The sequence below is a fragment of the Macrobrachium nipponense genome, chromosome 41 (genome assembly GCF_015104395.2).
Source record: "Macrobrachium nipponense isolate FS-2020 chromosome 41, ASM1510439v2, whole genome shotgun sequence".
Classification (NCBI taxonomy): domain Eukaryota; kingdom Metazoa; phylum Arthropoda; class Malacostraca; order Decapoda; family Palaemonidae; genus Macrobrachium; species Macrobrachium nipponense.
Window position 1 is genome coordinate 16,050,429 of NC_061102.1, and position 15,291 is coordinate 16,065,719.

Sequence of the window (15,291 nt, forward strand, 5' to 3'; positions counted from 1 at the left end):
TGTATGTGAATAACAAATCTAAACTGAAAATAAAGATTTGAATTCTCTCTCTCTCTCTCTCTGAATAAAATTTGTAAATATTGTAAAATTCCATTTGAGTAACTAATATAAATTGGAAATAAAGATTTGAATTCTCTCTCTCTCTCTCTCTCTCTCTCTCTCTCTCTCTCTCTCTCTCTCTCTCTCTCTCTCTGAATTAATTTTGTAAATATTGAAAAATTTTATTTTAATAACTAATGTAAATTAGGAATAAAAATTTGAATTCTCTTTCACTCTGAATTTTTTGTAAGTAATGTGAATAATTAATGTAATTTGGAAATTAACATTTAAATTCTCTCTCTCTCTCTCTCTCTCTCTCTCTCTCTCTCTCTCTCTCTCTCTCTCTCTCTCTCTCTGAAATAATTTTGTAATTATTGTAAAATTTCATTTGAATAACTAATATAAATTGGAAATAAAGATTTGAATTCTCTCTCTCTCAATTGTTTAAATATTGTAACATTTTATGTGAATAACTAATGTAAATTGGAAATAAAGATTCTCTCTCTCTCTCTCTCTCTCTGTTCTTTTTTAAATATTGTGAAATTTCATGTGAATAATGTAAATTAGAAATAAAGATTTAAATTCCTCCCCCCCTCTCTCTCTCACACACACACACACACAGAAAACGAAAGGGACCAACCAACTGAAATCAAAAGCCCTTGTAATAAAAAAAATATCCTTAAGTCTTACATTTAAGTCTTCAAGGGAAAAACTTTTATAGGGTTGACAATGAACAGATCAGAGATTGACGGGATGCAGTACAAACATGGATCTAGCCCCTTTCTTTTCTTGATATTCCCGTAACCTGATTAAAAATTAAGAGAGAGAGAGAGAGAGAGAGAGAGAGAGAGAGAGAGAGAGAGAGAGAGAGAGAGAGAGAGAGAGAGAGAGAGCACTGCTTTGTAATATTGTAAAATTTCATTTTAAAAACTAATGTAAATTGGAAATAAAGATTGGAATTTTCTCTCTCTCTCTCTCTCCACAGTTTTTGCTGTAAAAGCGTTTGTGAATAACCAATGTGGAATAGAAATGAAGATTTGAAATCTGGAGTTTTCTCTCTCCGACAATCTGTTGTGAATATTGTACAATCATACGTGAATAACTAATGCACATTGAAAATAAACTCTCTCTCTCTCTCTCTCTTTCTTTGAAGTTTTGCTGCTGTTAAGATTCTAAAATCGTATGTGAATAACAAATGTAAACTGAAAATAAAGATCTGAACTCTCTCTCTCTGAATTTATTTGTAAATATTGTATAATTTCATGTAACTAATATTTATTGGAAATAAAGATTTAAATCTCTCTCTCTCTCTCTCTCTCTCTCTCTCTCTAAATTAATTTTATAAATATTATAAAATTTCATTTTAATAATTAATGTAAATTGGAAATAAAGATTTGAATTCTCTCTCCCTCTCTTTCTCTCTCTGAATTAATTTTGTAAATATTGTAAAATTTCATATGAATAATTAATGTCAATTGGAAATATAGATTTGAATTTTCTCTCTCTCTCTGAATTATTTTGTAAATATTGTAAAATTTCATGTGAATAATTAATGTAAATTGGAAACAAAGATTTGAATTATCTCTCTCTCTCTCTCTCTCTTTCTCTCTCTCTCTCACACACACACATGGAAACGAAAGGGACCAACAAACTGAAATCAAAAGCCCTTGTAATAAAAAATATCCTTCAGTCTTACATATAAGTCTTCAAGGGAAATTTTTTTTTATAGGGTTGACAATGAACAGATCAGAGATTGACGGGATGCAGTCCAAACATGGATCTAGCCCCATTCTTTTCTTGATATTCCCGTAACCTGATTAAAAATTAAAAGAGAGAGAGAAAAAAAAATTAAATCAACATGCCTAGAAAGCGCTGTTTGATAAGGAACTTTTCCTAAGGCTGATCTTCCCACGTGACAACTGTGTGGAGAGAGAGAGAGAGAGAGAGAGAGAGAGAGAGAGAGAGAGAGAGAGAGAGAGAGAGAGAGAGAGAGAGAGAGAGAGAATTAAATTTACATACCTGGGAAGCGTTGCTGATATGGGACTTTGTTCCTAAGACTGTTTGGTCATTTCTATTACAAAAGTACATCTAAGAACTATAGCTCTTGTAAATTCACTAAAACTGCTGTTATCGATTCATTCCTACGATGATTGTCAGTATACATAAAAAAAAAAAAAAAACTATTCTTAGGATCTCCTCGAGGACCAATTATTTTTCATCATCGGAGTCAAAAAATTTGTTTACTCTAAAAAGTTGTTGCTGACGAGAATATGGAACTAGATTTTGTATGGAGAATTTTCTTCCTTTATTCACTCTAAGGATTTCAGGTCCTCGGACGGGAACACGTAGTGAAATTCGGCAGAGATAGGAAGTATTTCCTTCTGCAAAATTAACTATTGAGGGAGAGAATCCAACAGAAAATCTAAAATAATTAGAAATGTGTTACTGCTGAACATTTGAACACAAATATATATATACAAATATGTATAAATATATATATTTTTTATATTTATAAGTATATACATATGTATGTATGTGTATATATACATATATATATAGTATATATATAATATTTTATATATATATATATATATATCTATATATAGATATATTAATATATATATAGATTACACGTGTATGTGTGTCTGTGTGTGTATAATCTAATGGTCACTTTTTTACCAGATACATATGCAATTGTAATAGCCATTATGCCCTCTTGACCTCTTGAAGTCTTTGGAAGGGCATTGTGGCTATTACAATTGCATGCATATATATATATATATATTATATATATATATATATATATAATATATATATATATTATATATATATATATATTGCGTTTGTATTCACATGTTCAGTAGTAACACCTCTAGTTATTTTAGATTTTCTATAGGATTCTCCCTGGATATATGATATATATATATATATATATATATATATATATATATATATATATTATACATATATATATAATGCAAATTATTCCTACAGCCGTTCACCCATAAGAGAACTCACAGGTCACGAGAACGTGTCTTAAATGGCTGCAATTTTCGAAGGCGCTCCAATTAGGTACGTTACAGTACAGCCATCTGGGATTCCGGTTAAGAAAAAAAGAAAAAAAAAACGGTGCCTAATTAATGCTATAAATGAGAGCATACGTAAACAAATGCTTAACTGGAAACGGTTACCGTTGAGAAAAAAAATGGCAAAGGGGACGTCTGCTAATATTGGAGTACGAACCCACGATTAAACATTCGGATGATTCACAGTTCTCAACCTCAGCATACACTAAAAATACCTAAGACCTGCGAAAACTGACGATAATTTGTCAATCCTATGTGAAAATAAGTACAATCTCAGTTAATAATAAAAACAGATGGCCAAATTGGCACCTACCGCCCATTAATTAAAAGCACCATAAACCAGAGTAAATTAAATACACCTTAATTCCGTATGAGTCTTTGAAAAAAAAACTAAATTTCAAATGTCTAAGGTCTCACTTAAGCACTGCACAACCTGAACATATCCTATTATTCCAGATCTACCTCCGCCGAGATTACCCGAAACCTCTGGTGCCCAAGGACCTCCACAGTCGACCTATCGCGTCAATTACCCAGGGGCAAAATTAAGGGTAGGGGCACCAAGACCGTCTCACTTGACCCAAGGGTAAGTTGTCCAGCCAAGGGTAAGGTGTCCAGTGGATTCAATTCGATTTTGTATTTGGTCATCTACGATGTGGGCAAATATGATCAAAGGATCTTGATTTGAATATAGTAATAAATAATAAATCAGTAACACTACAAATGTAAATAATTTTAATAAAACAGAATGCAAAAGGCTACAAAAAGACTAAAAAATTACGCGATTAAAAACTCCCCCAATCTGATTATCATCTTTACCTTAAAAATTTCCATTAATTGTTTGTACTTTACACCTGAGTACTTAAAAAAAAAACTTTACAGTGTATTGCGCATATAAGAAACAATTAATATTTCACAGGGCTGTAGTCATCTCTGCCAGGAGAGATACACCACCACAGTCTATCAATTTCGGATCCTCTAGTTATTCAACTGGCGCATTTCATATGCCAAGGTAAGTAAGATGGCATGGGTGTGGTACAATTTAGAAGAAATATCTGTTCTTTTAAACTATGATTTTTTTTTTTTTTGTGAATAAGTGAATATTCTTGACAATGTTATCTTGGGTAAGAAACTGACCATGCTAGTAATAGCTGTGGTGGTATGCAGAATTTTTCGAAATTTCACAACACTAAATTCATTTTTTTTTTTAAGTCACAATGATGAGTAGCATTCACATGACTAAATTTAAAATGGTAAAGTTACTATACTGATAAACGAAACTTCTAAGCATGCCTTTGAAAAATCAGTCTACCTAAAATCCTCAAGCCGAAATTAATGAGAAATACAAGTCTCTTAAAATATTCTCAACCACAGGGATCCAGCTGCTCACGAGTATCACCCAAACGAACCGTCCTCCAGTCACAACATTCCTACAGGACCTGTCACCTACTATAGCCCCAGTCATCCACAGGACACCCCAACAGACTCAGAGCCACAGAAACAGAAGCCGCGCTTCCAGTTCCCCGTGGAAAGACCTCAACCGCCGAATTACGCCGACCCGCTTCACCACGACTTCAAGCCATCGAAATTATTGCCGCCGATAACGAAAGGCCCCCTTATAAACACACAAAGTTCTACTCAAAATTTGCCGTCTAATGAGCTGTCAAGACCACAGCCACCACCTCCTCGCCCTCCTCCACAGCTCATGGTGCCCATTAGAAGAAAGAACAACAGGAAGTTAGTTTTTTCTTCAGTTTTAAATTCTATGATTTCAGTTCTAAGGGCTTCAAACAAATGCGAAACGCTGCACGCATTAATGTCTGAAGTACATTAACCATTAATCCCTGAATAACATACACAATTCCATAACAGTACTTTATTCTGTAAGTTACTATAAACCTAACACTAGTATAACCTTGACAAACATAATTAAATGAATTTAGGTGGTTTACTGTAGATTAATTTTGCATGAGTCTTTCTGTTTTGTTTATCAATCTTAAGTTTTCTTATAGCGCGTCAGCAATTTGCTTGGACCATACGAAAAATGACTAACAAAGTACTTTGTTGTTGCTAAAAAGAGACATGCCCACACCAACTCATAAAAAAATACTACAGTAGTGTTCGTAACTGTGATAAATCATTCTCATAGTCTACAGAAACTGAACTGACAAAAACAATGAAGACAAACAGCCTTTTACTACATCACAAATCAATTTGGTAGTAAGCAATATTTTAATACACTGAATCAACAGATCATTATATAAGCCACTAACAAATAAAGGTGGAAACTGTAACTCAAAACCACTTCTACGCATAAGTCTGTGAATGCAATTTACGATTATCACAGTCAAACCAACTAACATTTAAAACATTTACGTATCTTTAACCAATTGCTTCATTATCCTCAAGTTTTTTTAATAGGTATCCTAATCACCACTTGCCTACCTAATCTAGCTTTCATTACAATACCCTACAACGATGTACAGTGAGGAAAAACACGCAGAGCATAGTGAATCCCCCCGCCCGCCATATTCCTACTCCTCTCCACCTACCCCACCTAGGAAAGGGCAGGTGGTCAATGCCCCTAGACCAGCATTGATGGGTAAGAACCATTATCTTTTTCATGCTTATCTCCTAAATATCAAGTATTTACTTTAATCTTACGGTCTCTGTTATGAAGATCAGAAGTTAACGACTAACAGTTCACTGAAATAAATGTTTCAATTTTATATATAACCCTCGCAGTAATCCTTGAACCAAGTACGACTAAATATTATAAATTCGAAAACGTGTTTTTCATAGGAATACTATTAGATCCAGCAGGAGATTCTACAGCCTCTTTAGCAACGCTAGGGACCATCAGTAAATCCGGAGTGAGGCCAGAAATAGATCACAGAGCAGGAGCCCCTGGGAGACACGACTCCTCAGCGGAACAAAACCTTTGGCCACCTCCTCAAACGAACCCCGAGAGGCAGCCAGGTAAGCAGGGGATTAAAGTAGATCTAGTACAGCTTTTCCAACTGATGCAATCTCTAATACAAATCTACGACAACTGATGCTACCTCTTAACAAAAATATATGAGAGTTTTATGCTACCTCTTACAGAAATCTATAACAACCTCTTAAAGAAATCTATGACATTTTAATGCTACCACTTACAGAAATCTGTGACAACAGACGCTACCTGTAACAGAAATCTACGACAACTGACGCTATCTCTCGCGAAAATCTGACAGACGCTACCTCTAACAGAAATCTATGACAACTGACGCTATCGCTCACGGAAATCTATGACAGACCATGCATACGCATATAATGTTAATACACGATTTTGAAACCATATGCGTACGTTATTCAGTCATCAATAAAATTAGTATAAATAATTATCCAGGTTTTGCTGACACTAATCATCATCGTTGATTTTGCTGATTTTCAGTCGTATCATTGATACTATTACTATTATTCCAGCAACATTACTGTCATTATTAATTAATGCAATTGTGAATGTAACGGCAAAATACTGATGCTAACACTTTTTGTAAAACGTAAGATCACTTTCATAGAATTTACCTAAACTTTCTGATGATCATCAATCGGTACAATACCTAATACCTTCATTCATCCCTTCTGATGATCATCAATCGGTACAATACCTAATACCCCCATTCATCATTTCCTCAGGAACGGGTTACGAGAAGCAAGATGATCGACCTTACACCTTCGTCTCTGGGGAGGTATATACTCCTCCACCTATTGTTAAAAGACCATTTACCAGATCCACCAAGCACTCTAATATCAGGTGAGGTGGGGAAGAGGTTAGAGTACAATTCTCTCAATACTTTCTGAATCATTCTAGCTTCCATAGCAAGGTTCGACACTAACGGGAGTCAAAATTAAATCTTATCATGATGGCTGGGTGGTAAGTATATAATCATTCAAAAACCAGCATAAAACGACTTGATGGTTATGGACAAAAACGCAAATACAATCAAACCTAAAATAACCAGAAGACTTTAGACTAAGGATCTATATTTCTCAACGATAAAACAAACCTAGAAAAGCGAAGTACCCTTGTACTAATAGTAGATTCACATCAACCGTGCATTTGATGTCTAGGCCAGTCCCTTACGACGCTCCTGATTGGCTGTTGATAAACCAATCACAGGGATGGAAACTATCAGTCTCTCAAGAGTTCACATGGGTAGGATCTATGTTCTACCTCTCCTGAGGTATACGTCTTTCAGGCGGGGTGGAACATACATCCTTCCTGTGTGAACTCTCTCGAGAGACTGAGAGTTTCCAGCCCTGTGACTGGCTTATCAACAGCCAATCAGGAGCGTCGTAAGGGACTGGCCTAGACATCAAATGCACGGCTGATGTGAATCTACTATAGGTAGACTGACAAGGAGGCATTTCAACATACTGTAGATGCTTGCATGCACACAGTAAAACAAGGATCAAGTCCTAATTCTAACATTGCATGCACTAAAAATGATTGCATACGTTCTTTGTAAGAGTACAGTTACTGGAAGACGGCCAAACAGGGAAAAGGCTGAGAATGCTTGTAGAAGTGGCTGCTGATAGCGGAAGGAGGGCTACCAATTTGAAAAAAAAGAAAAAGTCCAACTCACATATAAGCGGCTAACTGAACATATGTAATCTAACAGATCTTTCCTTTTTATCATTTCTACAGAATCACTACTCGTCGACCTGGCAGCAACCTTCCAATTATCCCTTTTGAGGAGAAAGCTTCGACTTACGTTCCAAGGTTAGTTCATTTGGGAACATAAAATGTCCAGACCATCAGTGGTTATCAACTCAAGAATATGCAAGTCACACTTAAAAAAAATAAAAAATAAAAGCTAACCATATGATAAACCTTTGAAAATGTTTTCAAATTTCTAAATATTTTACACGACATAAAGAACGACCATAAAATTACTTAAGTTCCCAGGAGCCTCATAAGTACCAAAGTTAAATTGATGTACAGGGTATATGAGTACGGCTAGGAAAAGACAGGGACGCCTAAATTCAGGTAAGAAGAAACAATTGAATCGCGGAAATCATAAAGGAAAAACTGTAACTGGTGCATCTCAATCTATAGGTCACAAAAGAAACAGTACATGAAAACTAAGGCCGAGGCATCAGCAATGCTCTATGAAAATAATAAAGTTTGTGCGTAACTAATACATTACAACCTATAGGCCGGTAAATCTACAGTATCTGAAGGCTAACTGAGTATTAGAAATGCTCTGTGATCATAAAGTTTGTGTTAGTATGAACTTATGCCTCCCCCTTCCCTCCCTACTGAAACCCACTACTCTTGTAGAGTAGTAACCACCAACTGAAGCCTTTTCGTTCTATTCTCTCATCGTCCTCTGACGGACATACAGGTACGTGAAAGAGGCCATAGCGGAGGTTGAGTTCGAGTCGAAGACCTTCGACGCACCAGAGCAGCCTCCACCAATGTACCATCCCCAACCAAACTGGTTCCTGATGCCCGTCCAAGGATGGTTCGTCCTCTCCATCATTCTCGCTGCCCTACTCATCGTCCTTTTAGTAGTGACCGGTATCCTCTACAAGAGTCTCAGAAAGCAGAAGAAAAAGGTAGGTTTGACAGACGGCGAAATTACGATCGACTTAAGGAAAAAAAAGTTTCTTTCTAACTTGCTTGACAACCGATAAATCTCATAGCATGATAACGGTAGGGTTTAAAAAATACTAGCACGACGATCTATAGTTTTAAAACAAAACTTGCAGGAAGATCTAAACAGTTTTTAAAAAACTAGCAGGAAGAGCTACATAGTTTTAAAAAACCAGCAGGAAGATCTATTTTTTTTTTTTAATTTAGCAAGATCTAAATAGTTTTAAAAAACCAGGAGGAAGATCCATATAGTTTTAAAAATCTTGCAGGAAGATCTACATTCTTAAAAATTAGCAGGAAGATCTAAAGCTTAAAAAAAACAGCAGGAAGATCAATATAGTTTTTAAAAAACCAGCAGGAAGATCTATATAGTTTTAAAACCAGCAGGGAGGTCTATATCGCTGTTAAATACCAGCAAGAAGACCTGAAGTTTTAAAAACCAGTAGGGAGATCTATATAGCTGTTAAAAACCAGCAAGATCTAAATAATCACGCAAACATATACATATATATATATATAATATATATATATATATATTATATATATATATATATATATATAATCGTGTGTCAGATATCACCTACTCTGTCTATCTCCAATCTCCATGCAGGTGGGGAAAATAATGGCCTCGGGTCTTGCGCTGGCGTCTTGCATAGACCCCGTCAACCACGAATTATGTCAGTGTCGAACCTTATCTCCCCTCGTTCGGACCCAAACCATGATGTCGAGGGCGTCGGTTATGTCCAGGGCGTCCCAGAGAACGCTGAGACCTGGATCCAGGCGACACGGGATCATCAACTACGATAACGACGCTCAGGTGAGAAGAGTGGAACTATGATTTGTGTTGACCAAGGGCTCCAGGAGGCGTGTGTGTTTATATTTATATATATATATATTCTATATATATATATATATATATATATATATATATATTATATTACACACACTAGCTGGCCAACACACACTAGCTGGCCAACCCAGCATTGCCTGGGAAAACTGTGAATGACAACTGAAAAACTCTCTCTCTCTCTCTCCTTCCAAACCGCCCTCTACTATCTCTCTCTCTCTCCCTTTCCTGTTAAGATAGTTGCTTTAGTTACATTCACCAACATTTTTAACATTCCTATTGAGGCTAAACTCGGACTTGAAGGGCATTGGGAGAGTGTCTATTCATCCCAGCAACCTTAAAACTATGGATTAAACACCAATATCTGTAGTTTTCGGTTATTTTTATGTCACCATTTTCCCACCCAACCTTCCTATCAGGGCTGAACTTAGACTTATAGGACATAGGATGTCTTAATATTAATTTCAGTGACCTTGAAAACTAAAAATTAGACAGCAATATCTGTTGCTGTTGGTTATTTTTACATGTCATACCCTTCCCACCCCTTCCTATCGTGGCTTAACTTGGACTTGAAAGGGCATCAGGAAAGTCACTATTCATCTTGGAGACCTAAAAAACTATGGACTAGGTGCTAATATCTGTCGTTTTTGGTTATTGATACATGTCTGACATGCCCTTTTCCACCCCTTTCCTACACCCCACCTTTGGTGCAAGTGACAGCTTACCCACGCAGTATTCTTTTCCAGATGGTACAACATATGAATATCATATATATATATATATATATATATATATATATATATATATATGTGTGTGTGTGTGTGTGAGTGCGTGTGTGTGTGTGTGTGTGTGTGTGTGTGTGTAATATAATTACACATACATATATTTGATTATATATATATATATAGATATATATATATATATATATATATATATATATATATATTATACACACTATGTAAGTTCTTCGTGTGGGTGAAATAAGTGTGTCCCATGTACCGAGCTCATTCTAATAGATTAATGTGCTTTAAGCAAAAGCTTCTGTGCACTCATAAAAAATCTATCATGAGATTAGGATCATTTGGGTGGCAGTGAAGAGTCTGGACTAACATAAAAATACGCTTGCTTCCCTATATTCTTTCATTTTATACGTACTTCATCATATCTTGAACATTCAGCAATGGAACTGAAACGACGTTTCATCCTCCAACACCTTTTGACGAAGTTACTGAGCCTAAAGGCACCCATACACTGAATGACTGTCGCTATTGACCCACACACACACACTAATCATACAGTATGAACGATCTCCGCACCGATTTCAGTCTGAACAAAGATTTTGTCTCGAGAAGACATGGCAACATCTCTAGAAGAGACCAGCAACCTGGTCATGACAAATTCCCGCTGAGATCGGTCAGACACGGAGCTCCGCCCACTTTTGCATTCAGACAAGCCCATACAGTGTTTTTGCGATCGATAGTATCGATACAGACAGTCGTTCAGATAATCATTCAGTGTATGTGGGCCTTCAGATAACGATTATTGCTTTTAAAAGGAGACTGCACCATTAAGAAATATGGACAATCTCATACATTTCTCCCATTAAAATGCAAATTATTATGATAAACTTCGGTTACCAATTTAATTTTCTTGTGGAAGTAGTAATTGTCTTGAAGGCACTGTTGCCGTGAGATTTTTGAAATACTCTACTTATTTTACAGCAGCGAACGACAGGCTTCAGGTCCTTGCCAAATCCCGCGCTAACGGACAAGGAAAAAGATTTTGACTCCATGACGACTACTCACACACAGGTAAGCAGTGACCGAAACTGTTGTTAATTTAAAACTTCCAAACTTAAGAGATATTCTCTCTCTCTCATCAAGACGTGATGACGAAATAAAAAATTACTCTAACCTTAAATATATAAAATGTTACATTTCAAAATTACAGCAAAATATGACATACATTCATACGTCTCTGATTAAGGAAACACCATTGGCCTACTGATGGTACTACAGTTTTCTTCAAATGCAATGTATAGCCTAAATGGATAAGAAATTGAGGTTGAACAAAATGATAGTAAAACGGTTCTTGGAGAAAAAGTCAAAATAACTAAATCCACAACGATCCTGCTAAATAATTAACAAACGTGATCTGACTTCAACATTACAGATTGAAGTGGACGACACTCCACCACCATTAGCACCAAAGAAATCTTCCCTGAACAGCTCAGCTGTGGGAGGGGGAGGAGGAGGAGGAGGGGGAGGAGGCCACGAGGGGCGAAGTGGAGGCGGACAAGACTTCAAGAAAAACGAAGACTCGAAAATGGCGACTGGAAACGGACGAGACAGCCGAGCTTCAAATCAAGAGGTTCGGTGTCTGAGTATAATGCGTGACAGTCGCCAGGCTCTGCCTGAAGCAAGGAGCAGTAGCAGTTTAGGTGGATACTACGGCGGGAAGGGGACCAGTACGCAGCACCAGAGAACCACATACCACACCTCCGATGTCCAGCTCACAACCATTTACCCGCCTCCAAGGCGTTTTGAACTCTAAGGAAGGCCGTTTTAACCTTTTTGTGTGTGTGTAAATTAAAAGTCGTTTTTATTAGGAAAACAAAATTCAATCGTAGACGTATCATCTACATTTACTTCCCCAATAATGTGTCAGCATATGTTGTTCACATTCACATACTTCCCCAATTATGTGTCAGCATATGTTGTTACATGTTAGTAAATAATACGACATATATTTAAAAATGTATCCCATCAACCTGAGAGAAAAATACATTGTTATTCCTTCAAGTAGAAGAACCTGATCAAAAAACTAAATTTACAAACTGGGATATTACGACAGATAAACATTGGTCAATCTCGAATTTGTCATTATGTACTAAACACCGTATGGAACTTTACTCAAGAGAGTTTACTTTATGCCAGGGAATAACATAAAACACTCACTGACTTGACGTCTGATAAAAATTAAAGAGGTGTAATGGAGAGGCCTATAAGCCAATGAAATGAATGAGCGAATGCAAGCATCTGTGTTTTCTAATTCTCCAAGCATGGGCATCAAAAACTAGCTAGGGTCCAAGGGCAATATGAATCAAGGGTCCCTACTGCATTAAAGGCCCAATGACAACATTCTGCAATATACAAAAACAGCAGTCTTGTCTACAGGCAACTGTAGAAAACAAAACTCAAGTGACAGACCTTAACAATACACATACAAGATGTAATCATGATTACCATAAAAGACTTAAAATTGCGTGTATGACATCTTGCAAAAACAGAACATTATGTTATTTACCACGAATCAAAGAAAGGCAAACCTACAATTTACTTATTTACTTACTTATTACTGATAAATATATGTTTCAAATCTATATTTTTGGTTATTGGGGATCGCTCTAGACCCCCCTGACACCCAACCCCATAGTATTTAGCCCCATATATCAATCACCAGCCATTAACAGCAGATTTGTTTCTAAACCAGTGTAAATATGTCATTTTGAAATAAAGCTTCATTGTTTTCAGTGTTTCATTGTAAAACTGTGACTTAACTGTAGCGATTTAAGTTTATTCATCTATACCAGTGGCAGAGCGAACTTTAATTTTTTTTTAATGCAGCCTTGCAAAGTTTGGAAATTATCACGACAGAGGCCGCCTACCTCATAAGGTAAGTCCTCACATATTTACTTAAGTCCTCACATATTTACCTAAGTCCTCACATATTTACCTAAGTCCTCACATATTTACGTAAGTCCTCACATATTTTCGTAAGTCCTCACAATAACTTTATAAGAAGAAAGTCCAAAATTTTGGGTGCCGCATACTGTATATTAGTGTAAAACACGACTAAATGGTGATTCCACACTACTCACCACTTAAAACATTATATTAACATTAATTCTACTTAAATTCCTATTTCTACAATGTATGTGAGTTGTTTAGTTTTGAAATTTTTAATGCCTCATCAATCAGTGTATAAGTCATGTTTAGTTTTGAAGGTTTTAACATTTCATGAATCATTATGTATGAAATTAAATACAATTTTATCATATTCCACTAAATTGAACATAGAATTCTAACCAAAGGACACACAATGAGACTTGTGAGGTCATTTAGCGCTGAAACGGATACCGGCTTTAATATTAAAATGTCTGAAAAGTGTAACAAGAGGAAAACTTCGCAGTTGCACTATTAATAAATTGTTAGGAGAGGGTGGAAAGTAAGCTGGAAGAATATGAAAGGAGGTACAGTAAAAGGAATGAAAGGGGTTGCAGCTAGGGCCGAAGACACACTGCAAAGAACCTCAAGTAATGCCTACAGTACACCGCATGAGGTTCACTGACAGCGAAACTCCTATTATGAGGCATATTCAATTGAAGAAGCAACTGAACCCTGCTTTAAATCTCACGTAGAGGGATTGACAGAGAAGGCTGAACTAGGAGAACAATGAAAGACTGCCTACAAAGTTGGACCGATTTAACAAAGTAATTACCGTAAGATCTCCTGTGTAATTCAAACGTTGGATGCAGTATCTACTCTTCTTCCTAAGAATGTCAAAGAAAGCAAAAATTACCCTGAGGGCTACAGTGGAGTCAACAACTGCCACTGGCTCTCATACAAGAATGAGTGATCGAAAAATGAAGCTGTATTAAAGAAGCATCTACCATGCAAGGCAACAAGAGACAACAATCAAAGGAATCCTGTAACCCTTAAATGAGCCAATTAGCCCCAGCCCAAAGCTTTGAGAGGGAAGTAAGGTTATCAGAAATATGTTGGGGGTAAGTACTAAATATAAAACATTCCTAGCCTTATCAAAATTTTATGCATTACTAACTGACACCATGTAACTTTTACTAGGCTTTATGTCACAGTCTGAAAAAGCATTTAAACAGTTTATAAATGTCATCACACAGCAAATCCAGCTCATTCTCTGTAAATTGTGAAAAATGAGAAGTATTCATAGATTATTATTTTAAAGTTGTTCTAATCTATTCATTTTAATAAATAGTAAGTGCATGTTGTATATGCACACAACTAATATCAACATATTAGGGAAACTGTTCTATCTGCCTGATTAAGAAGGTATACATAATTATGACACCCTAAGTCAGGTTAGGGTAAAAGTACAGGGTTGCACACATACTATTACTGCACATAAAAATCTGTTTAAATGCAGATCACAGACGTAGGTATTTCATAAGGGATACATCCTAACCCAACTTTCCCTTAATCTGACACTGAAAACGGCAAAACGATGTGCAACTAATCTGCACTAATACTCAGGTTTGGATGGATGGGTAAAAGGGGGCAGTAATCACTACCCTTGGGTATGCCACAATACAATGGATCTGATTAGGTTAAGATGCAACGCTCTAGGGAGATCTAAGCCTGTATACCGCGGCGAACTAGACTGTGGCAGTTGACATTATTCTATAGAATTTTACCTCCTGAACAAGAATTTAAAGTAATATTTTTTCAGCCGGCTGTAATTAACATGATATTGTCATGTTACAATAAAGTTTTATACATACTTACCTGACAGATATATACTTAGCTATAGACTCCGTCGTCTCCGACAGAATTTCAAATTTCGCGGCACACGCTACCGGTAGGTCAGGTGATCTACCGCCCTGCCCTGGGTGGCAGGACTAGGAACCATTCCCGTTTTCT

At 36.3% G+C, this 15,291-nt stretch overlaps 1 protein-coding gene across 1 annotated transcript in view; it reads left to right on the forward strand.

Annotated features, from left to right (window-relative positions):
- The window catches only part of LOC135212536 (bromodomain-containing protein 4-like), a 39,528-nt gene extending 26,422 nt beyond the window's left edge, over positions 1-13,106 (forward strand). Inside the window, exons 4-14 of the mRNA XM_064246063.1 lie at positions 3,582-3,708; positions 4,042-4,134; positions 4,497-4,859; positions 5,609-5,724; positions 5,925-6,101; positions 6,804-6,921; positions 7,816-7,890; positions 8,516-8,729; positions 9,377-9,583; positions 11,335-11,424; positions 11,786-13,106. Coding sequence (XP_064102133.1) covers positions 3,582-3,708; positions 4,042-4,134; positions 4,497-4,859; positions 5,609-5,724; positions 5,925-6,101; positions 6,804-6,921; positions 7,816-7,890; positions 8,516-8,729; positions 9,377-9,583; positions 11,335-11,424; positions 11,786-12,166 — 1,961 coding nt within the window. The 3' untranslated portion in view covers positions 12,167-13,106. The remainder of the gene's footprint in view (positions 1-3,581; positions 3,709-4,041; positions 4,135-4,496; positions 4,860-5,608; positions 5,725-5,924; positions 6,102-6,803; positions 6,922-7,815; positions 7,891-8,515; positions 8,730-9,376; positions 9,584-11,334; positions 11,425-11,785) is intronic.
- The last annotated feature ends 2,185 nt before the right edge of the window (positions 13,107-15,291 follow it).